The following is a 25,081-nucleotide window of genomic DNA, read 5'->3' on the forward strand; positions in this document are numbered from 1 at the left end:
AAGAACAGCATCTCCCCAAAATTTTATAGGAACATGAGATGCAAACATGAGGGATTTGGCAACTTCAACCACATGTCTGTTCTTCCTTTCCGCCACCCCGTTTTGTTGTGAAGTGTAGGAACAAGAACTTTGATTAATAACCCCAAAAGTTTCAAAATAGGTGGAGAGGGTACTCTCAAAATATTCCTTAGCATTATCAGAACGGAATATTTTGATACGGGTGTTAAACTGGGTGAGGATGAGTTCATGAAATTTTTGCACAATAGCTGGTACTTCATCCCCGGATTTTATGAGATAAATCCAAGTGTAACGCAAATAGTCATCAATAAAAAGGATAAAGTATCTGTAACCCCCCATAGTTGACATATGATATAGCCCCCACACGTCAGAGTGAACAATATGGAAAGCAGAAAGAGATCTTTTATTGCTTACTGAATAAGAATGTCTACAATGCTTTGCCAGTTCACATGACTCACAATGAAGACTCGATTAAGACACTCCCTTAAACATATTTGGAAACAAATGACTCAAAGCAGAAAATGACAGATGACCAAAACGAAGGTGACATAACAAAATTTTGTTAACAGACTCTGACAAAACTAACTCTAAGGCAACTCCATGAGGTGGTCCCAAGCTCGATCCGGTGTGTCCAACAGTATATTCCGTTTGCCTCATGGCCACTCCCAATCATCCTCTGAGACTACAGGTCCTGAAAAACACAATGAGTGGGAAAAAAGGTTATGCTGCAATTCATGGATTTAGTTAAGCTGCTAACAGATAAAAGATTTGTGTTAAGTTTAGGGACATGAAAGACAGAGGATAAATAAAGGGTGTCAGAGGGCTTTATATCCCCTTTACCAGAGATGGGGGCAAGAGACCCATCAGCAAGGGATATTTTCTCTTTTCCAAAGAGAAGGTCGTATGAGCAGAAGAGATTAGACAGGCTGGTCATATGGTCAGATGCACCGGAATCAATAATCCAAGGGATTTTACGATTACCTGAAACTGAAGCATGATTTGCAGAAGCATGAATACCTGAGTGAGCAAATGTTGATGAAGATGATGTGTTGTTGGAAGGATGAGCTGAAGAAACCGTAGCTTCCAAGTGATTTAGGAGCCTCCCATACTTTTCAAAATCTGCCTTCATTGCTGTCAACTGCTCAATGGTTGATTTCTCCTCACTCTCCTTATTTCCCCCTTCAGGTACTGTAGCAACATTAGCTGTCTTAGGTTTTCCCACTTGATTGCCCTTCTTAGAGTTGTTGTTATTCTTAAACCTATCAGAGAGAAGCCCAGGATGAAGCTTCTAGCAAGTGTCCTTTGTATGCCTCGGTTTCTTGCAATATTCACATATCTGCTCCTTTTTCTCAGTAGGGCCCTTTGGCTTTATTCCAACATGTGCAAAATGCTCTGTAGGTGAACCCTACAACTGAACCTGCCACCTACTCTCCTCGCTACTTATCATAGCATATGCCTGTGAAAGAGTAACCTCATCTCTAGCCAAGATATTTTGCCTAATGATGTCAAACTCAGGGTTGAGTCCAGTGAGAAATTCAAACACCCTATTTCTCTCCACCGACTTTCTATACATTTCAGCATCATTCTTACTCTCCCATACAACTGTCTCCATAACATCAATTTCCTGCCATAGGGATTTCAATATAGAGTAGTAGATTGCTACACTCTTCTCCCCCTGTCTTAGGTTCTTCACATCACTTTTCAACTTATATACTCTGGCTACATTCAATTTCTGTGAATAGGTCTTAGTAACATTGTCCCATATCTCCTTAGCCGAAGACATCCAGAGATAGTGCCGACTTATATGAGGTTGCATAGAATTGACCAACCATCCTATGACAGTATAGTTCTCTTGCATCCATTTTCCAAATTCAGGGTCAATCTCCTCGGGTTTCACTTTACTACCTGTGAGATACCCGAGTTTTCCTCTACTACAGACATAAATTCTTATAGATTGTGCCCAAGCAAGATAATTTGTCATATCTAGCTTGATTGTGGTTACACCAATCAAAACGGAATTTACCGAGCCAAGGCCTGAAATCGGCACTTGCTTGAACTCACTTCCGTATGTCTCCATCAATCAAACGAAAATCAAAGAACCAGAAATTTTGTCTATATAAACTTACTTTAAGTCAAACCAGAACTCAGTTGCTTGAAAACTAGGGTTTTGCTCCGTCCAGTTGTTGGGGAGGAAGAGAGAAGATGCAGTCGCTCCTACCAGACCTTCCCAAACTCTTACAAACCTGAACCGCCCTCCTTTAGAAGTCACAAGACACCTCCCAAGCACAGAGCGCCACCCCCAAGCATCACCTTTACTAGTACCTTCGAAAATTTCTAGTCAGCTAGGGTTTTGGGTAGCGATAGAACAGCACCGCTTCTTGGCAATATCCAGCCCAATTTAAACTCTCCAAATCCTCTACCAACTAGGCCAGAGATCCTCTGTACTATAGAGAACCTATCTCTCCATACACCTGTCGGCTAGGGTTTTGGGTGAATGGGAAAGGAAGAAAGAAAAAGGAAGAAATCGACCTACTCTGATACCAAGATGCAAATCAGTCAAATCTTAGGTGTAAACTTGAAGATTAGAAGAAAGGAAGAATAGAAGTGAGAGCAGCAATACCGAGGAAAGAGAAGAAGTCGAATCTATTCTCCTTTCTCCTCTAACCCTTTTTATTAAGTATTAAAAATAGAGTGATGACAAGTATGCCCTTAAGTGGGCGGCCAGCTAAGCAGTAACATAAAGAGATTAAACAAAGAGAAATAACAAGCCCATTAAGAGAGCCCCATTAGCCAACAATAAAATAAAAGATATTACAAGAGAAGATGCTAGGGCCCATTCGGCCCAGTCTCTTTACAGGTTGATTACTTCAAAACTTCCAGAGGCTCAAGGCAAGGCTGCCTGCTCTCCCCTCTCCTTTTTACTTTGGTGGTAGACATTCTGGATGCCTTCATGAAAAAGGCTTAGAATGTGATCTTATAAAAGGTATTTCTGTGGGGCAAGAGAATATCCAAATTTCTCGCCATCAATATGCAGACGATACCATTTTCTTTATTGAAGCAAAAAAAAGGTTTCCTCTTAAACTTCAAGAGGATCTTGAAATGTTTTGGAGCAGTAACAGGCTGAAGACAAATTTAGAGAAAAGCAGTATCATAGGCATCAATACTCCTCCTCAGCTAATGACAAACATGAAGGATGCTTTGGGTTGTAGGATGGATTCTCTCCCTTTCTCATACTTGGGCATCCTCCTTAGGGGAAACCTGAGATCTGTAAATTTTTGGGATGTTGTCATTGAGAAATGTGAGAGACGGTTAAGCACTTGGACGTGAAACTATCTCTCGAAAGGTGATAGACTAACCCTCATCAAGGCCACACTCTCAAATCTCCCCACCTACTTCCTCTCCCTCTTCAAAGTTCCTACTAAGATCAGAAATAGATTGAAAAAAATCCAAAGAGATTTCTTATGGGAGGGAGGAGGAGAGAAAGGCTGCCACCTAGTAAATTGGAAAGTTGTGTGCAAGGAAAGGAAAGAAGGGGGATTAGGGTTGGGTCACATCTCAAAAAGAAATCAGGCTCTCCTTAGGAAGTGGCTTTGCAGGTTCAAAACAGAACAAAACTCTCTGTGGGCCTCTGCAATTCGCAGCAAATATGGTAGAAGCAATTGGGGACAGGGCAACTCTCTCCCTTTACCAGCTCATTCCTCTCAAAATCCGTAGAAAGGTATCCACCATTCTTTTGCTTCCTTTTCTCCCCTTATTAGATTGAAAGTAGGAAATGGAAACATTATTAAATTCTGGACAGACCTTTGGGGGGGGAAACATTCCTCTCGTGAAGCCTTCCCCTCTCTCTTTAGGCTAGTGAATGACAAACAAGCTCTCATTTTTGCTACCTTAATAAGAGGATCAGGGGGGGCTCACTTTTAACTTTGATTTTCTTAGACAGCTGATAGACTCAGAAGTACCTGAGATCACTTCTTTACTCTCCCTTCTCTCAGAAGTTTTCATCTCCCTCTCCACTGAGGACAATCTTATTTGATCCTTAACCCCACATGGCTCCTACCTCTTCCTTCTTTCAGCACTTAACCAACATCCCATCCCCCCCCCGACCTTTTCCAGGCAAAAAGATTTGGCTCCCCATAGTCCCACCTAGAGTCTCTTTTATGGTCTGAGAGGCTTCTTTCTCAAAGCCGAATACCTGTGACAACCTCCAAAAGTGATTTCAAGGGCACCGCTGTATCTCTCCTTTTGTTTGCCTGATGTGCCATAAGGATGGAGAATCTATTGGACACCTTTTCTTTAACTGTTTTGTTGCCAGAAGTCTTTTGGAAATTCTTCCTCAACTCAGCAGTTAGGGGCAGGCTTAACAGGACTCCCCCAAACTCTGTTATAGAGTATATCAACTCTTGGCAAGGTCTAAAGTTGACTTCGGGCAAGAGAGGAAACTATTTCTGGAAAGTAATTGTACATGCTGTCTTGTGGAATATCTGGGAGGAAAGAAATAGGAGATTATTTGATGAGAGTTACTCCTCCTTGGAGATTCTTAGAGATCGTGTCCTAGCTAACATTAGCAGCTGGATGGTGAATAGTAAAGTGTTTGAGGGTATCAATCAGAATGACATACAAAGAGATTGGACAGCCCTTCTGCAACCTCTCCTTTTCACCCTCAGCCTCCCCTGAAAATCACCCCAAGACAAGATTGTGAGCTCATTCTAAATTTTGATGGCAGCTTTAGGAGGTCTACAGAGAACAGTCCAAATGCTGGAATGGGAGGTTGGATCCAAAGACTGAATGGAGATGTGACTTGGGCCTTTAGTGGCCCTGCAAAGGTGGCTGATACGTCTGAAGCAGAGGCTAGGGCCCTCCTGGAAGGCCTCACAATTGCCAAATCTCATCAGTTCTGTTTCATTGCAGTCGAAGAAGATTCAAGGAATGTTATAAGCTGGGCTTCAGGACAGACTTTGGACCCGTGGAAACTTTCTCATTTTCTGTTAGAAATCAGGGAGCTGGCCTCTTACTTACAGTGAAGCTTCAGATGGATTCCTAGAGAATTAAACCATGTGGATGATAATCTAGCTAAATCTGGGCTGGGACGGGATTTTTTGTATAATGATCATACTTTGCAATTGTAGTGGGCTTTGTCTTTTGTTTTTTTGTTGACAAGGCTTTGTACATCCCTCCCCTTTTTTGATCTTAATGAAATCTGTTATTGAATTAGCTTCGAAATTTCAGCTTATATCGCCAATTTTGGTTGGAAGGTCAAAAATAATCTGAAAGCACCAAAATTTCTTTCCCTTTTAAATTACCCCCAAGAATATCAGAAAACAACTCATCTGCTAGAGATCAATCGCATGCAGATTAGCAAAATCATGAAACTGATTTATCTGAATCCATGCAGATTTGTCCCTATTAATTCTCACAGTATTAAGAATAGCCTTCATTAAGTCTACAACGATTTCACCACCAGTACATATTCTTGCAAGGATTACTTGCGAGGGCAAAGATTTGTAGGGGCATTAAATTTCTAGTTCCGTAAGGTGAAGCATTCAAAGAAATGAATTCATAGAATCATAGCTAACTAAATAAAGAAAGGGAAACCCCATTTCTTCATTAAACAATTAAAGCATAACTGTGGAATTGCTGTAGCTAACTAAAAAAAGAAAAGGTTCAGCTTACCTGAACTCTAACTTCGGCCTTCAGCCTAGCTGAATAGGTCATGTTCTGAAGTCGAGCATGTCTCGGCAACAACTTCAGATATTCCTTGTCGCTCTTCTCAGACGAAAACTTCTCCCCCGTCCAGAAAGTCGGTCTATCTACTGTCACCTTCCCGAATTTGATGGACGCATGCCTCCACCCTCCACCCCCCTTCTTGGAAGGATCATACCCGGGACCAACTTTGATCTCGCCAAGGGAGTCGAAGAGTGTCTGAAGTCCGTTCTCAATGAAGTCGTTGTATGAGTTTATCTGGTGACTTATCAAACCAAACTCCTTGAAGAAGGCCATTGAAGCTTCCCGACAGAACTTACTCAGGTACTGCTCGCTCAAATTGAGCTTCTCCTTAATACCCATTGCTCCTTTTTCATCTATCTCCATGTTATTACCATTTTCTAACTCTTCGCCTTCACTACTCATCCCTGAATCTTCCATAGCGTCTGTCTCCGACATTAGATGAGACAATCTTCTTTTCGGTCTTTAGAGGAGACAATCTGGAAAAAAAAATAAATTAAGTAATTAAAAAGCGACCATAAACCCCAAACTCTAAACTGCTAAAAGATCATAAACCCTAAAAGCCGAACAACTATTCTCGCAGGAAACAAAATATAAAACACGAGTACAATAATAAATGGAGAATGTATTTTTTCTATCGCCTAACTTCTCTAGTTTTCACCACTACGAAGAAAAGGTTTCGCGGGCAAACCTTTCCTTTGGGGTTTCAATCTTCAATATTTCAGGGAAGAGGAGTGAAAACAGCTCAGTGGAGAAGCGAGAACAACGAGAACGCGCGAAAAACTGAGAACGAGAACTGAGCAGCCAACGAGGAGCTAAAAGACTGTGGCAAATGAAGCGGAAAATCCGAATTGCCCTTGTTAAAGTTGAACAGATATATGGTGAAGAGAAAAAAGGGAGAAAAGTGCAGGGGTAGTAAAGTAAAGGCAAGACTACAATGAAAATAGAAACTGCGGGTACGTATCTTCCGTCAGCACTCCGTAGTACTGCAGTAACAGTATTTTTCGGGGTCTTTTCAAGCTAAACCAAACTTTGGAAATAGAAAGTTTACATGCCGGGTTTGTCTACAGTTGAACTGGACTGTAATTTTAGATTTACATGCCACATGAGCAAAAGTATGAGCTGCATTATTTTCTTCTCTATTTATTTTACATGGACAAAAGATTGATCGAGTCTTCTCATTAATGTTGTTATTCTTCCTTGATATAAGCGTTCGATCCACAATGTGGGCTTTGCATGGTTTTGCAAAAAAGTTACCGGTTGCTTGGAGTCGCTAAGTATCTTTAGCTTGTTGATGTTGTGGGTTGAAGTTGTTTCTAAGCGAGTTCGGCTTCAGTCTAGGCACGCTGCATACAGGCAACGCTCGTGCATTTGGAGGACACGAAGCATGTCCTTCGAATCGTGTGAAGGGCTGAAGCGTGCGAGAAACCTTCAGCCCCGTTAATTACTACTACCGTTAGCTTGGGATAAGCAAAATGCAAGTTTTGCTCCTCTCCTGTGATGAACCTCACGCAGTCACACTCTCTCTCCCCATCCGCCGGACGGGGACTGCAGAATCATCACCGCCTGGACTAAAGTCGAACTCAAACACGAGTTTTGCTCATCTCCTCTCGTAGACGAACCTCACGCTCTCTCTCCCCATCCGCCCCCGGCAACGACTACACAACCATCACCGCCAACGACAAACAATCATCACCAGCGGCGGGATCAACCTCATGTATTGACCGCAAGAGAAGACTTATGGAAGGGGGAAAGGTGATTCTTAGTATATCTTTTTCAGGTGTTTCAAGGCATATCTGAACTGGAATTGAACCATTTCAGGAAGAAAAGATAAATCTGATAAATCTGTTTTTCAGAGTGAACGTGCAAAAGCAAATTCCTAGGCTTTTTTTGCATGTGGTGAGAGGCAAACCCGAGACTCTTTGGTGTGTCGATGATCCTTAAATCTCATTGAGATTTAACCGGTTTATCTTATTGATCACCCCCACTTGGCTAAAGAGAAACAAGCGCCAATGGAGTCCGAAGGAGAGGCAGCGGTTAGTATTCGAATTGTTCCCCCTGTCCACTTTGCTCTGAAATTCATTGGGTGCATAAAAATCTCTGTTTTCAAAGTCATGAGATTTCAATGTCTCACATTGTGCTTCACTTATCTGATGGAAGTTTTAGTAGTTTAGCATAGGCTGATTTGTTTATTGCTCTTTATCCATCACTTTCTTTGTTGTTTTGCGAAATACATCTTCATTTCACAGAAATTTTGTCTTACCGTGCTCTTAAATTGTTTTGTGTTTCTTTCTACACTATTAGTAATAGTTTGTTCTTGAAATTTCATTCTTCCTTTTCTCCCCCAAGTTTTACCGATTATGTCATTTGATTGTTCAGCCAAAGACTTCAAAGCACATTCAGGTCTGCCAGATCTGTGGTGACAACGTTGGCACCACTATGAGCGGTGAACTCTTCATTGCTTGCGATGGAAGATGAAGAGATGCAAAGAAGAAGATATGCAAAAATTACAATACCTGAGGTTGATCCCACCATCGATGATGATTGTTTGTCACCGGTGGTGATGGTTGTGCAGTCATCATCGGGCGGATGGAGAGAGAGAGCGTGAGGTTCATCTGCGATAGGAGAGGAGAAAAACTCGTGTTTTGCTTAACCCTGACTAACAATAGTGGTAACTAATGAGGCTAAAGGCTTCTCGCACGCTTCAGCCCCTCACACGATTCGGAGAACTCCTAAGCCTTCTAGCAAGGTGCTCCTTGGCAAAGAATTTGTTGGCTTTGTGTTCATTGGATGATGAAAGAGCGTCCTACGCCTCCTATGTCTATGTCATAAGAGCTTTCCTGAGGTTGGGGTATTGGTGGATCTTGGGATTGTTGAATTGGGAGGAAAGTTTTCCACTTGTTAATGATTTCTGATGGTGTGGATTCTGTGTTTTCGTGGAGCTTTTTGTTTCCTGCTTCCCAGATTAAGTAGAACAAAATAATGCCTTTCCCAAGTGTTGTGAGGGCATCTGCTATTTGTAGCTCTGTTAAGAGTTTTTCATACCAGGCTTGTATGACTAAGTGTATGGATTGATTTGGAATTTTGCTTGGGTCTAGTCCGACTCGTGCTGCGCATAAGACTACCTATGAGAATGCACATTGAAAAAATTAGGTGGTGTGTTGACTCTATTGGATGGTTGTAGAGAAGACAACACTAAATCTATGGTTGGAAGCCAGTGTTTGCATTTGTCTCTTGTGAGTAGACCATCCCAAATTAATTTCCATGTGAATAGTTGGATTCAATGGGGAATTTTGAGCTACCAAAGTATCTTCCAATTGAAAAACGTACTTGAGGGTGTTGCCTCCTCTGTTGTGAAGAAGTGATAGGTTTAGCTGACGGTGTGACTACCTGACTTGGTGAGCTTCCAGATAGGCATGTCTCTTGTGAGCTCTTGACTGTCAGATTAGGTTGTGTGGGTTGGTTTGGGTTTGGGGATGGGATCCCGTCACTAATTGTAGGAACCCACGGGTCATTAAATATAGTAGTTTTCTTGTGTGCCTCCACCAAGGAGAAGATCCACCTCTATTTGTAGCAACAAAAATACTTGAGTTTGGGAAATATTTAGTTTTCATATGGATGCTCCATAGGCTATTTGGGAAGGTGAGAAGTCTCCAAATCTGTTTTAAAAATACTGCCTTGTGCATGTGGCTGCTATTTCTGAAACCCAAGCCTCCTTGTACCTTTGGGAGGAGACAAAGTTTTCGCCATGGGATGGTATGTATTTTGGTGTTCTGCTGTGTATCCCACCAGAAGTCTCTTGTTGATTTGTCCAAGCTTTGGGGTGTTTTCTTAGGAAGTATGGTGGTGGCCATTTGGTATATAGGGATTGCCTATACTACTGCCTTGATCAAAGTTGTGCAACCCACTTGAGAGAGAAATTTAGTGCTCCAAGCCTACATTCTTGAGATTATATTTTCTTTTAGTTCCTTGTAGGAGTTGTTGTTGATTTTGGTAAATCCTACTCGAACTCCCAAGTATTTGGAACCCCTTAATTATTGTCTCACTTTGAAGTAGTGGCTAATGAATTTTATATGGTGTCTAGGAATATTGGCATTGAACGAACTGGTGGATTTGTTTGTATTTTATCTTCTATCCTGAGAGAGATTCGAAGTGTTGCAGGACTGAGTTAAGTTCTTTGATTTGGTTATGGTCAACCTTGCATAAGAGTATGCAGTCATCTGCAAAAAAGGAAATGGGTGATTGGGGGACTATTTCTAGAGAGTTGGATGCCTTGTATATTTGACTGTCTTGAGCTTGAGTGAGGAGTTGTGTTAGAACCTCCATTCCTATGATGAAGAGGGGATAGTGGACCCCCTTGTCTTAGGCCTCGGTTAAGTTGAAAATTCTCATGAGCCTCCCCATTCAGCTTGACTGAAAAGACTGATGTGGATATGCACCGAGAGATCAAGTGGCACCATTTAATAGGAAAATTCATCTCCTAGAGAACTCCTATAATAAACTTACATCCCATTCGTTCAAAGGCTTTTGACATGTCATGCTTTATGACAATAGTTCATTTTCCCCTTTTTCATGAGTTCATGAGTTGAAGAATTTATTTAACCAATAGGATGTTGTTTGTGATTCGATGGTTTTTTAAGAATCCTAATTGGAAGGATGACATCATACCTTGTAGAATGGATTTTCATTTTGGATGTTAGCCATTTGGAGATGATTTTATAGCTGACATTGCACTGGCTTATTGGCCTGAAACTGTAAGCATCAATTGGGGTATTGTTTTTGGGGATGAACACAAGATTGGTGTTATTTAGGCCCTCAGGGAGTTTTCTTGTGTTGTAGAATTTTAACACCATCTCATAAATGTCTTTACCCACAATGTCTCAATGCTTTTGGTATAAGTGGGCTGAGAACCCATTTGGACCCGATGCTTCATTCGGATTGAGCTGCTTAACTATTGAGAATATTTCTTCTTCAGTTGGAGGATAGAGGAGGGATTGAACCTGATCATCTAAGAATCTAAGACTTTGGGGAGGTTGATTTGGGAGAGGGAGGCAGGGTTGAATGTCTCTTTTTCTCCTCCTATACTTTCAATGGCTTGTTTAACGATTTCCGCTATTTGTTTTTTGTTGGAGATCCATTGACCATCATTGCCCTTGAACCATGTGATATTGTTTTTAATGTTCTTGTGATTGGCCATGAGATGGAAATATTTGGTGTTCTTGTCACCTTCTTAGAGCCACAATTCTATAGATTTGAAATGCCATAACTGTTCTTCCTTCTGCAGCCAGTTGTGATATTGATTTTACTTCTGGGCCTCCTGAGGAGAGAGGATTTGCATTTGGAGATTTGAAATCTATGAGACAAGGGTTGCTAGGTGATGGATGTATCCATACTGGGATCGGTTCCAATGAGATAATGCTTGTCTGCAAGTTGTGAGTTTGGAGGGTATTGAGTGGAAAGTGGTATTCCATGATTCTTTGATGACTTGTTTACGTAATGGGTGTTTAGTCCAAAAAGATTGATAGTGGAATAGTGAGTGTTTTCATGGGTGAAAGGTGTGTGTGGAGAGTTTCAAGGGGCCATGGTTAGAGGAAATTATGGGTAAACGAAAGTTGATTGCATCCGAGTACAGTTGGAGCTATTCTTGGGTGACTAGAATTCTATCTAGCCTTTCTAGGGTTTTGAGGTGACCTTGTTGACCATTTGACCATGTGAAGGAGCGACCACAAAATCTAGATCAATTATGTTGAATTTTGTAATGAACCTGCTCATATATTTTGATAGGCATGGCAAGGAGCCTCTGAAGCTCTTGTGATCTTGTGGGAGATAGATATCATTCATATCCCCCATAAGGACTTACGGCCTTTGCAGATTTTCTAGTAAAGTTTCCATGTAATCCCATACATCTTTCCTTTTGTTGTGTTGTGGGTGACCGTAGAAGAAGAGGATATCCCATGGGGTGTTCATTGGGAGGTTCTCTATTATTAGGTGTATGAAGTGCTTGTGAGTCCGGTGTACTTGAATTTTTAGGTTTTCCTTCCATCCACAAAATAAACCTTTTGACTGGCCTTGAGCTAGATGGCATGTGTGGGATTTAAAATGGATTTTGGTAGAGAGGTTGGGAATTTGATCTCCAAAGAGTCTTGTTTTTCAAAGGAAGATTATGTCTGGTTTTTCCTTGTGATAGAGTTCTTGGAGGTGGCATAAGGTTTGGGGGTTGTTTGACCTTCTAATATTCCAGGAAATCACATTCATCCTTTTGTTAGTTAACCAACTTGAAAATGGGTTAGAGCATAGTAATATAAGAGAGAGGAAAATAGTAACAATAGAATAAATGAGACATATGAGTGGGATGGGTACCTGGTTGTATTGTTGGAGTTGATCCGGGTCTTGGAGGAGGGGTTAAGAGCTTGGTTCAACCAAGAATGGGTTGACCCATCGCAAGTCCACAAGTTGTTCAGATATTGCTCCTTGGTTTGTTTGGTCCCGGTTTAGCCAATTGATTTCCCAAGGGGTGTGGTACCAAGCGTTGGAGTGTGAGCCTTGTTCAGTCTCTAAGCCACTTGGCTCGATGGTTTGTTGTTGCACAATGTTATATCCAAGACCAAGAGATTATAGTGAATAGTTTCCTATTTGACAAACCTCTACTGTTAGGATGTTCTACTATTGTTCTTTCACTGCACAGTTGAGGGGATGCTCTCTTTCTCTCCCAAGCCTCCCGTTTTGGTGATGTAGTAAAGTTTTTCTCCATCATTGTAGAAGCCCATAGCATTCGATTACACTTGAGGATCTTGGTTTGGATGGGATTGTGCATGCGGTCTAGGTGGATTGCTTGATTAGGAGTTGTATTTATGAGTGGATGTTGCATGGCAGGAGTGTTGTTCAGTTGATGAGACGGGAGGGATTCGGCATTGGATGGGGATGGTATTTGCATGCATGTTACATGAAGGGGGAAGAAGGGAGGTGTGATTAATGTGAGTGGATGGTACATGGTGAGAATGTGGCTTAGGTTGAGTGTATGGTTTGAGTTATGAGGTAGGGGGCTTGGGTGTTGGGTGGGTATGATACTTGCATGCATGTTACGTGGAAGGGGGGAGAGGGGTGTAAGTAATGCAAGTGATTATATGTAGAGGACATGGTGAGGAGGTAGGACCATGTGTAGCTTGATGTGTTAGGCAGCCTTGTTGTTGGGTGCCAGCTTTTGTGCTCGCCAGGAAGTTGTTAGAATGGTCTATACACCTTCTCTTATGACCTCTAGTGGCGTCTTCTAAGTCATCGTCTAAACGCATATCACTGTGCCTGATTCAGCAGGTGTTAAGTGGTTGGGTGATAGAGATGAATGTCGGTATTTTGTACGGTTTTTCAGGCCAGTGCTCTGCTTTGAACCACTCTTCTGGATAGCTTATTTCTCGGTTGTCCAGAAATAGTTTGTAGTCTGCAATGCCTTGTTTGAGTCTCTTGTAGTTTGTCCAGATGTGGCCTACCAAGATGTAGTTGGCACAAGTTCTTGGTAGTTTCTCGTAGCAGAACAGAAGTCAGATGGGCTTCCCGTTGTAGAAGATGAAGCGACCTAGTACTAATGGTTGTTGCATGTCTATTATTATTTTCTTCCTTGCGAACAAGCCTCTCTCCAGGTGTCCAATTTGGACCTTCTTTTGGTTATGAGCTATTTGACCTACGTAATGAGCTACAAGACAAACCCTTTCTTCCTCTACTATACCCTTGGGGATCATGTGTATTTGCATTCAAACTCTTTGTGTCCATACCTTTTCCACTCCACCCATAAATGAGTCTATCCATTCGTCTAACAGGATCCAACTGGATCGGTAGAACCATTGACCTTCTTCCAATGCTTTTTTTTTTGTCCTCTAGTTCGTCAAATATAAATTCAATGTTCCATCCATCAATGAAACGAGCAATTACTAAGGTTTTAATGTTCCACATACTTTTAACATGGCTTTCCAGTATTTCTTGGGAAACTTGTTGCCTAGGGAATATTCTTCCCTTCAGAGTTAGCTGAGAGATTCTTAATGCTTCTTTAAGTGGTTCAAAAGAAAGAAACAGTTGATCGGTTTTACCTAAACTCCATGTGCGGGTAGCAGTGCAGTGCTTCAAATTTGTCCTATGTATCTTTTTGTGAAATCACTTCTTTGCCCTTTTTTGAACTTGAGGCCATGATAAGTGTGGCATGATGTGTGCCTAAGAATGATGCTTTGACTGGAGCAACATATTGAACAACTTGTGTGATGGGTCCCCCCACTTCTTGGCTAAGAGTTTTGTGGCTAAGAATGGGATTGGTTTAGCAGGGGAGGGGGATGATAATAAGGTGTATTGTCGTGGCTAGGACGGTGAGGAGTATTGAAGGAGAAGGAGTTTCATGTTTATAGACTCAAAGTTGGGGAAAGCATCATCTCATATCATTAGCTTGTCTTTGAATTTTTTGGGTTAAGCAAATTTGAATCTCAACTCAAAAAAAAAAAACTGAATTTATATGAATATTGAATCGTATGTTAACCCAATAAATAATAGGGAAAATTCTCGATTAATACCCTATAGTTTGGGCTTATTGTTGCTTTGGTCCTCGAACTTCAAAATGCGAAAAATCAATACCCAAACTTTCAAGACGTGTCAATCCAAATCTACCGTTAACCATTGTTAACTAGCCATCAAGTGGCATTTGAAAAAGACACAAATGTCTTTTGAGTGTCATTTAATTTTCTTTATCAACCATCCAAACATTGACAAAAAATTAGCAATCCCAAATCCTTGTTTTTTCTATTCAAGAAAGTCAGGGTCACGTCGGGTAATCTAGACCCCAACTTTCTTGAATAAAAGAGGCAAGGATTTAGGATTGTTAAATTTTTTGCCAATGTTTGAATGGTTGATAAAGAAAATTTGATGACACTTGAAGGGCATTTGTGTCTTAACATTTAGCGGTTGGTTAACATATGGTTAACGGTAGGTAATGGATTGACACATTTTGAAAGTTTGGGTATTGAAATGTCGCATTTTAAAGTTTGTGGACCAAAATGGCACTAGGCCCAAAGTATAGGATACTAATCAAGAATTTCCCCTAAACGATATCCGATTCAAATTTGCATATAATCGAACAGAATTTGGATCTACTTGTATCCGTTTCTATTTAATTCGTTTGCGTCCCTGAATTGGTGCACAAATACTCTATCACTTGATTCTTGTTAAAGTAAAAGATTATCAAACAATTGAAGCCCAAAGCAAGGGCTTCAAATGGAAGCTTGTTTATTTGAATTCAAATTTGAATTTGATCCATTAAAGGTGATTTTAATTAAATCCACTTATAATTAGATCAAAATAGATCATCTCTATCCAATATGATAAAATTCAGTTTAATTTAATTCAAACATATATTCATATCAATACTATATCATAAAATGGATGTTTACCATGAATTCCATATAAACCATAAAAGTTAAGTCCAAATACCATATATCATATATGATTATACCTATTTGCACATATACATATCACAAGCCCTTGGTTTTAGTTGAATACAGGCAAAAAAGTTGGTTTGAATGTTGTGTCTTTAATTATCATATGTTTTAGTTTAGGAAAATTCCACTTTAGTACTTTGGACTTTGTGGGTAGTGTCAAGTTAGTAACCAAACTTTCAAACATGTCACTACAGAACCTAAACTTTCAAAAAGTGTCAACTTGGTCCCTATCGTTAATCGACCGTCAGTTATCTGTTGAAAATGTCAAAACTCCTTTGAAAGAAGACATTGTTCATTGTCTTATACCTTGAGACTGAACAGGTAATCTTCAAAGAAAAAGAGAGAAAAAAACATGAAATATGATAGAGAGAATTAATAATTTAAAGCAAATAAATAACTAGACAAGAATGTGTTTCAAATCCAAAGGTAAAAGACAATGACTACATTAGTCTAGAACCTCAAACACCTCAACCAATTTAGTCTCAATGATAAGACAATGAATAGTGTCTTTTTTTGAAGGATAGTTTTTGACATTTTCAATAGATAATTGACGGTCGATTAACAACATGGACCAACTTGACACTTTTTCAAAGTTTAGGTACAACTTGACACTACCCCCAATGTTCTAGGCACTAAAGTGGAACATTTTTAGTATTATAGAAGTTATTTTGAATTTATATTTTTCAAGAAATACTATCTAATGTCATGTTTAGTTCATTTTATTTATAAACCAATTTAATTTAATAATATATTGAGTTTTAGAATGCAAATGGATCATATTCGAATCTCCACCTGTTCGGATCTTCCAATAAGTTCATATCATAAAATAGGACCTAATTAGAATAGGGGTGATGTGATCATGATCTGGTTTTGTAAATTTGTTATATTAATTATTTTTATAAAAAGCATGTATATATGTGATGAAAATAGTTGAAAAGATACTCGTATTTGTTTTTTTGAAGTATTGTATTTTATATTTCTTTTAATAATTTAGTAATTTTTAAGAAATTTAAATCGAATCATATTAGATATGAGAATCTGACTTTTTAATTGGATTCAAATTTGAATCCATACTTACGTGATCCAATCGAGTCGGATCAACTCTTAATAGTGTCAAATCAGATTTGGATATACCTTGATTTGAATTCAAACAAATCCGTTTGCATCCCTACACCAATTCCACTTTTAAATTTTAGATGATGGGGGTATATTCAAATGCAAGTATATGAGGGATATCTAAATAATACATTCATTCATTTATAAGTTGGGATGCTTAATTCAATTAGAAAATTAATAAAATTGTATGAAAATAGCTTGGATTTATATAATTAGATACAAAACAAAAAATGGGATTTATGGCTTTGGCAAACCCTTGAACTTTATAAGGTCATTTTCACCCTCAAGTTATGGTGAAAAAGATCAGAGACGTTATTAACGATTCCATTAGACAAATAATAAAATAATAAGGCATGGTGAAATCGTGTTGCTTAGGTCAAAATAAATTTGGAAAATTAAAAGTGGTTCCACTTGAAAATCCCATTTGTTCGCATGTGACCAAGAATAAAAAAAAATAGCTTTTTATATTTAATAATTCATTAATAAAAATATAGTTATAAGTCCCGTTTAAAAAATTCCAACTTGTTCATGTTGTTGCCCAAATGGCCTAATCCAAGAAGGGTGAATTCGATAATAGAAGCTTTTTTCCCTTCTAAAGCCTTCTAGAATGATAGAATACAAGAACAATGAAGTAAAGGCTATGTGTGTATACTATGCAAATGCAACGGAAAGCAAAATAATCAAATGATAAGAGTAAAGAGATAAAGTAAAGATTACAAAAATGTAAAACACGCAAATTAAAGATTTTTATAGAGGTTCCAACCTACATCCTCTCCTCAAGCAACCTCCTGAGAGTTCTACTAACCATTGATTAGACTTCTTAGGTTTAAGACCTAGGTAACAACTTATAATGGTGTTCCCTTCTTTGAATACCTAAAATGCAACATATATTACAATCAAACCACAGCACAATAGTAATGCTTGTCAATAGGTCTACAAAACAAATTAATATCAAGGTAAGAGAATGCACAATACTTATAAGTTCGAATATAACAAGAGGTTCACAAATCTCAGTGAGAAACAAATTAGCCAATATGGCTATTCAGTTTTTCTCACTCTATCAGACTTCGCTCAAATATCAAGTTCCTAATAAATTAAAGTCATACGCCTTCAAACGATCGAAACTTTCTAAATAGTCAATTGCTTCGTAGTCAACTAATAGGTTATACCAACTATCAATTGTCAAACATAGTCAATTCGGCCTCGACTTTCATGAGTAGTTGATTCATGATTTTGTGTAGTCGGCTACTCATTGTTCATGACATTAGAGACTTAAATATTTTCATTTTAATAGTCAATAACTTATTTCTTTAGGCTTCAAATCTAAGATTAATTGCTTTTCAAGTCAAAAAACGCCTAAAAACTAGGCATAGTATTAAACATTGGTCTATAGAGTTTGGTTTTTCCAATAATTAATCATACTCAAGTTTATAATATTAACCATTGGTCTATAGAGTTTGGATACTTCTTTCTCTTCAGCTTTTGGTAGCAGATTTCATCTTCTTTGAAGGGATTCAATATGAATAGTAATTGCCTAATACATCATCCATACTTCACTTCTTCATATCATTTTTTAAACCTTTATAACTCAGTGAAATCAGTTGCACACTTAGCATTAGTACTCTTAGTGAATTTGTTATTATTATTTATGATTATTTTTTTGTTGTTGTTGTTGTTGTTATTATTATTATTATTATTATTATTATTATTATTATTATCCACATGGTACTCCTCGTATGGACCCATGTGGACTCTCATGTGTCACGATGTGGTGATGTAGTGATTTTTCATTGAAATATATAATATAATTATGTAAAAAGCATTGTTTATATGTATGAGTGAAGTAAAGGCTAAAAGTCATTTATTCTAGCATAAACCCTTATGGAGAAAATAACCCACCAAGCATCCCCACTCTAATAAGTGATTAAAAAGCACAATAAGTGATTTGACAAATAGGTCACTAAACAGCCTTAAGTGATTGTTAAAATAAAAACTTACAATAAGCAAGTGCTTATTTTAACAACCATTTAATTACCAAACATAGTCCATAATGTCTTGCTTATTTTAACAACCACTTAATCACCAAACATAACCTTAATGTCTTGTGCAAACTGTGATTCATGGGGCAATTCTTACCAAGGTTCAAAAAATTGACACGTATCGGCCCGTATCGATTGATACATATCGTATCAAGAACACCTCAATATGCCCCTATAGAGGGTGTATCGGGGTTTTGACCGACTCAAGGGATGGAGAAACCTTAAAACAGCCCCGTCAACCAGATTTGAAGTAAAAAAATACCGATACTGCCCAATATATCCTACCATATAAATATTTAGAACCTTGATTCTTACCCTCATGCATGGGGCAAGAGTTTGAAATGCTACAAGTTAAACATGGGGCAACGATTTGAAATGCTACAAGTTAAAGATTTTGTTTTGTTGGGAAAAGTTAACCTGTCAACGAGTTAATATTAAGGATAAATAAAATTCACAACTTAAAATTAACTTTTTACTTGTTACTCATGCTCGATTTTCTTATTTTTCCAAGTTAATGCATTTTTTATATTTATTTAATTTTCATTTAATTTTTATAATATATTTAAATATTTTTTATTTTTACTAATTTATTTATGATGTCAAGGATCTAATCGTTAAACACGAATGTATGACCCAAAAAAATGGTGAGCGTTTGGTTGCGTTTACCCATCATAATGGTTGATTTTTAAAATCCTGCTTTTACCCATCATAATCCCTTAATCAATATAAATGTTGGGTTTGGGAATTATTATGAGAGATCATAAAAAAGCGTTTGGTTGCGTTTATTTTCGGGAGATCTATTAAGACTGAACCTCAAATTATTATAGAGGATCGGGCCTTCCAGTTGGACTCTTGGAGTAGCAAACAGGTGAATTGGGTGTATGTTGAATATCAATTCACCCATATTAACCCACTAAGCCTTCGAGCTGTATTCCTATAATGACAAAATTTGTGAATTTGTTTAATATCAATCCATTTATATTGATCCACTAACCCATTTTACACTGCATCAAAGTGGATTTTAAGCTCCTTTGACGTTGATTCATCCTAATCCACTCATTTGACTCTTTAATTTATTTATTTTTTTACTTTGACAATATATTTCAACTAAAACATAAAATATTCAATTTATTTGAAAAATTAAAAAAAAAATGCATAAAGACATAAAAATGATAGAAAATATATATTTCATGTAAAACAACAAAAATTGTAGAAAAAAAACACATGAAATACAAGAACTTGTAGGGAAATTCAGAAATATTCAAAAAATTGCAGAACATTACAAACAAATAACAAATTTTGTAGATTTTGATTGTAAAAAGATTATAAAAATATAAAAATTACTGAAATTTGAAGATAAATGCATAAACTTGCATATTGTTGTCGCTCGGATTAGCTGAGGGCAACACTGTAAATTTGCTCCTAAGATTCATGATAGAACGGAGTGCTTCAAGGACCCGAGGACTTCGAGAGGGTACTGAAGTCGAGGGCTAGTTGAGGCTTGGAGGAGAGTGTCGAGGCCAAGGTAGGCTACCTCCTTGAAGACGGAAGAAGCCTAGGTGGATGATCTCGAAAGGGTTGGTGTCAAAGTTAAGTTGCTTGTTCGTGCATACGAGGGATTCGAGGGATCCCCAAGTGGCGGCTCTACAAGGGAGAAGATGTCAGAGGCCTTGGGTGAATACCCAAGGTAGGAAATCCGACGGTCAAATTAGTATTCGGACAAGGCAAGTAGCTAGTCCAGTGCAGGAGCGCCCGGGCGAGGTCACTTGTATGTATCAAGTCCTCGGTAATGAGAATACCAAGAGTCTCTTAAGTTCTAGCCCCTTTACCTTGTGGGAGGTGCCTTGTATTTTTACTTGGAGCCACCTGGAGGTAGTCGGGCTTGGATGGCGCATATGCAAGTTGTACGAGGGCGAGGCACGATCATCTGATGCGGCCACACGGTGTAACGTGATTGGGCCTGCGCAGTCCACACAGATTGGCCCCGTATGCTCCGCGATGCATCCTTGATAGTGCTTCCTGGTTGGACACGTGTCATCCCTGAATTGGCCCAGTTGAATGCGCCCATATCATTTGCCCCCCACTCCCGAGGTTGAGGTGGAGGTCTGGGTAAGGCTTTGGCTTCGGCTGAAGGGAGTGTCAATGCTAGTGGGCGCCATTGGACTGATTCGGTGAAGGGTACCTTGCAGTGGCGTTGCATTCATCTCACTTATGCTTCTGTCCGGTCTCTGTCCGTGGGAGCCAAGGGAGAGAGGCTTGGGACAGTCGAGCCCGTGTCTTATCTTTCGTGACGGCCTAGGGTTGTGTGCGGTATGGTTTGCTCGAGTGAACACACTGAGGCCGTGCCCTCTATGGGTTGAGTGCAAGGAGAGTCTTCTGTAGGGGGGACGGATGTTCTGGGTGAACCGGATTGCACGTTCATCGAGTCGGTGCACCAAACTGGTGGGCTACGGCTAATGGACCTATCAGTTCGATCGGTGTCGTTTCATCTCTCCGAGGCAGAGTGCCGAATGTCACACTACGAATGGGCTATGATGGCGGAGGCTTTACAGCCGTTGGATCATTCCAATTCTGGTCCTGAGTGCTATGAACTTCCCAATCTCTCCTCGGACTCCTACTCCACTTAGCTCCAACTTAGGTCCATTGGCAGTCGAGGCCTCTCCTCAGCGAAGGGTGATGGTGCTGAGGGAGAGGGTAGCTTCTGGGGTGCCGAGGGCAGCTGCCGAGGTGATGACCCTCCCTGTGAGAGCGCCGCATCCGTGACGCTGAGGGAGCCCAAGGGGTCCCCCCCGTTTGATAGCGCTCTGGACGTGTGCCAGGTTAAGGCTTTGGCCAGGCAGTTCCACATACCTTGGTCTTACACACTTAGGGTGCCCGATGCTGGTGACTGGCCATGGACCCCTGAGGAAGGGGAGGTTTGTGTCTACCAACACTTCTTAGAGTTTGGCCTTAGGTTTCCCCTTCATCCCTTGATCTCGGAGTTGCTGAAGTGGTATGGGATCACCATCAACCAGTTTGTAACCAACGCCCTTAGGACCACAATAACCATGTTAGTGTTGTATCGGCTTCGCGACATAGAGTTGATGTCGAAACTATTTCGTGCCATGTTCGTGCCGAGGAAGCACTTCTTCGAGGCTGACATGTACTACCTTCAGCCTCAGAGGGGTAAACCCGTTGATACCCCTCGTCCGTCCATAACTGGAAAGGCAAGTTCTTTTACATTTCCTACCCCGGAGGTTGGGGGAGGCTTGTACGACAGTCGAGAGGTGTTCCCCCCGCTTCGGGATGAGGCCACTGCCATAGCCCACCTATTCGTGTTGGGGAGAGTATGGGCCAAGCCCTTGGTGGAGGTGGAGCTCCCTTTGGTGTTTGCGGGGCTTAACTCTGCCCCCATTGGTAGGAGAGGTCTCGTAGTCTCTTAGTATGTTCCCCTTCGTCCTCGGCTTACTAACTTTTCTTTTGTTTGCTTGCAAAGGTTCCCATGGACATGAAGAAAATGTTTTTGGAGAGCGTCCATGCACGAGTAGAAGCCCGAGTTGGTGGTACGTCTGGTGGGAAGACGCCCATGAGGCTTGCTGAAGAAACGGTAAGGGGTGGGCGAGCGCTTCCCCCATCCCACCCCATGGTGACTCAACAACAAGTCCCACAACAACAAGTCCTTGCCGACCGAGGGGATTGGGGGAAGAGGTCGGTTGAGGAGAGTGGGAGGAAGAGGCATGCCAACACAGAGCATGGGCCTCTGCCAAAGAAGCAGGTGCACAAGGAACATTCAATCGGAGGCATAGGAAGGGAGAAGGGTGGTCCCGTCGGTCCTTTGTCCACCCCGACGTCCAGACAAAACCCAACCAAGGAGGGAGAGTGCCTCACCCGACTGTTTCATCCCTGATGGCAGGTCCAAGAGGAGGATTCCATCAGTGATGAGGGGGTCGGCAAGGCCCTGATGAGTGGGGTGGTCCCTCCAAGGGATTGGTACAACATGATGCAAACTGATCCCATGCTCATCCATGACAATGGGCTCACCTACTTGGCCGAGGTACGTTTCTTATCTCATATTTCTCTGTTTCTCAAATTCTGCTTGCTTTACTGACAATGCTTGGTGCAGGTCTTCCGTCACTTCGCCGCCCTAGGGGACCGAATGGAGCTCCTCTGAGATCGTGTCGTGAAGCTTGAGAAGATAAACGAGAAGCTCCAACTGAGGGTTGGCACGACAGAGAGCAGTTGGGACGAGGCCCAAGTGGCCTTGAAGGAGGAGAAGCAACTCCGACAGACGCTGGAGGATGACTTTAAGGCAGAGTAGGCTTAGCTCGGCTGCACGAAGGAGGGTCTAAAGAAGTCTACGGTGGCGTAGGCTCACCTCGACAGGATTGCACTAGAGGCCCAGAAGCAGGCAATGGATGCCGTGGCCTGGGCAGTAGAAGCCATGGAGATATGGAAGCAGACGATGGAGTACTAGAAGTGCCTTGTTGACTATGCGTCTGAGTCATACCTTGATGGCATCGACGACACTAAGAGGGCCATCATGAAGATGATGCCAGACTTCAAGGTGGACGAGCTGAAAGTGTACCTGGATTCCCCCACCCCCGAAGAGACTATTGAGGTCCCCCAAAGGGTTGCTGATGGAGACTACCCCTCCCCTCGGCGGTGAAGCGTAGTTGGCTTCTTATCTTTGTGTTGTTTTTTACTTTGTTCTTTTTGGAGTGTATGTGCTCAGCCTTTGAGGCTAAAGAAAAAATGAGCTACACCTTTCTTTTTGGTGTGCGAGAAAGGTGTAGCTCGCTTGGATCGTTTCCTCCTATGTGCCTACTTAGGCAAGGCTGAGACAGTTGTGCGACTGAGGTGCAGCTCACTTGGATCGCTTCCTTCCCAAGTGCTTGTATCGGTGAGGCCGAGGTGACCTGCCGGGGTGACTGGGGGTCTCAGGCCGAGGCGAACCACCAAGTTAGTTGGGGTAGTCACCTTCCTTTTATCGCGGTGTGGAACAAAGAGGCCATTCGCCACCAAGGCGGGTGGTGAGGCGTGCGATGCCTCGGCCGTCCTGGTACACTTACGTTTGGCGAGGTGTTGAATGGGTGTTTGTTACTGGCCTGAATGGAGCCATGTGCCTTGGCGATGGTCCGGCATGAGCGCATGGTCCTCGGAGGAGGCTCTGCGCGTCGGTTGATCACAAAGCTGAGGAATCTTGGGGACTTAGTGAGAACACACATTGGTTATTGAGCCGAAGAAGAACTTCAATTTATTCATTCATTGTTTAGCTGTCAAATTTTACAATTACTAGTAATACATCTGGAGATTTTTCGAGTTCCACGTCCGAGGGACGGGTCTCCCATCCAAGTACAATGGGTGAAAGGTGTTAGGGCCGATGATATGCTTGACTTTGTAGGGACCTTCCTAGTTGGGGCCAAGCTTGCCTATACTAGGCTCGGGGATCATGACCTTCTTGAGGACGAGGTCTCCTTCTCAGTAATACCTCTCCTTCACCCTCGAGTTGTAGTAGCAGGCCACCTGATGCTGGTAGGCGGCCACCCTGATTTGCATATGTTCTCGGTCTTCTTCCAGCAAGTCTAGGTTTACTCTAAGTGCTTCACTATTCTTGGCTTCATCGTACGCTTCGATACGGAGCATCGGCTAGTTGACCTCTGCTGGGATAACTACTTCGGTCCCATCGATTAGGCCGAACGGGGTCTCTCCTATAGCCGTCCAAGGTGTGGTCCAATATGCCCATAGGACACTACTCAATTCATCAACCCATAGGTCTTTGGCCCGATCGAGAATGGCCTTTAGTCCGTTTAAGATAGTCTTGTTAGTGACCTCGGCTAAGTCGTTTGTTTGGGGATAGCCCACCGAGGTATACTGCTACTTGATGCCGAGGGAAGCGCACCATACCCAAAACCTAGTTTTGTCAAATTGCTTTCCGTTGTTAGTGACTAACATGTGGGGGAGGCCGAAGCGACAAATGATATTCTTCCAAAAGAAGTTGTGGATTGCTCGAGTCGTGATGGTAGCCAAGGGTTTGACTTTGATCCACTTAGTGAAGTAGTCTATGATGACGAAGAGGTATTTCTTGCCTCCCGTTGCCTGAGGGAAGGGGCCGAGGAAGTCCATTCCCCATTTGGCGAAGGGCCAGGGGCTACTAAGGGTTGAGAGCGTGGTTGCTGGCTGATGGAATAAGGCGACATGCCTTTGGCACTTATCGCATCTCTATACCAGCTCGACTGTGCCCTTTTGGAGTGTTGACCAAAAATACCCTTGCCTTAGTGCTTTTAGATTTAGGGTTCGGTCGCCGATGTAGTTGCCGTAGATGCCTTCATAAATTTTTAGAAGTACATACTCACCTTCTTCCGGATAGAGGCATCAAAGGTGGGGTAGGGTGAATGATATTTTGTACAATTTTCCTTCGATAAGAGTGTAATGGGCTTCATGACGTCAGAGTTTCTTGGATTTATTTCTGTTGTTAGACAATTGCTCGGTTAAGAGGAAGTTGATGATGGGGTCTATCCACAACGGCTCAGCTTCTAGTGGTAAGACCTATGCTTCTTTTATAAATGGCCGAGGTAGCTTTTCTACGCGGACGGTACTGCCCGACAAGAGAAGACCTCTCCCTCAGCTGCAAGGAACAATGTTGCATTCTCTACTCACATGGATCTCGAGAATTAAAACCTTTTGCAAATATTTTGAAACCATAATATATATATATATATTTTGTGTGTGTGTGTGCGT

The 25,081-nt window shown here is 41.2% G+C and overlaps 1 protein-coding gene and 1 long non-coding RNA gene across 3 annotated transcripts in view; one reads left to right on the forward strand and one right to left on the reverse strand.

Annotated features, from left to right (window-relative positions):
- Positions 1-6,607, reverse strand: part of LOC148880782 (DNA-directed RNA polymerases IV and V subunit 2-like) — a 57,847-nt gene extending 51,240 nt beyond the window's left edge. The window contains exons 1-2 of one of the 2 annotated variants that reach the window (XM_088962810.1): positions 6,431-6,607; positions 5,689-6,218 (exon numbers count right to left, since the gene is read on the reverse strand). In XM_088962810.1, the coding sequence (XP_088818936.1) occupies positions 5,689-6,177 (489 nt within the window). In that variant the 5' untranslated portion in view covers positions 6,178-6,218; positions 6,431-6,607. The remainder of the gene's footprint in view (positions 1-5,688; positions 6,219-6,430) is intronic. The other variant, XM_088962811.1, reaches the window with a different exon arrangement.
- A 591-nt stretch (positions 6,608-7,198) lies between these two features.
- Positions 7,199-8,821, forward strand: LOC148880784 (uncharacterized). The gene is made up of 3 exons (XR_016104653.1): positions 7,199-7,494; positions 7,596-7,775; positions 8,119-8,821. It is a non-coding gene; the product is annotated as an uncharacterized LOC148880784 (long non-coding RNA).
- Positions 8,822-25,081: the final 16,260 nt, after the last annotated feature.

This window comes from Nelumbo lutea, chromosome 1 (assembly GCF_056320005.1).
Source record: "Nelumbo lutea isolate HS-2025 chromosome 1, American lotus-T2T, whole genome shotgun sequence".
Classification (NCBI taxonomy): Eukaryota; Viridiplantae; Streptophyta; class Magnoliopsida; order Proteales; family Nelumbonaceae; genus Nelumbo; species Nelumbo lutea.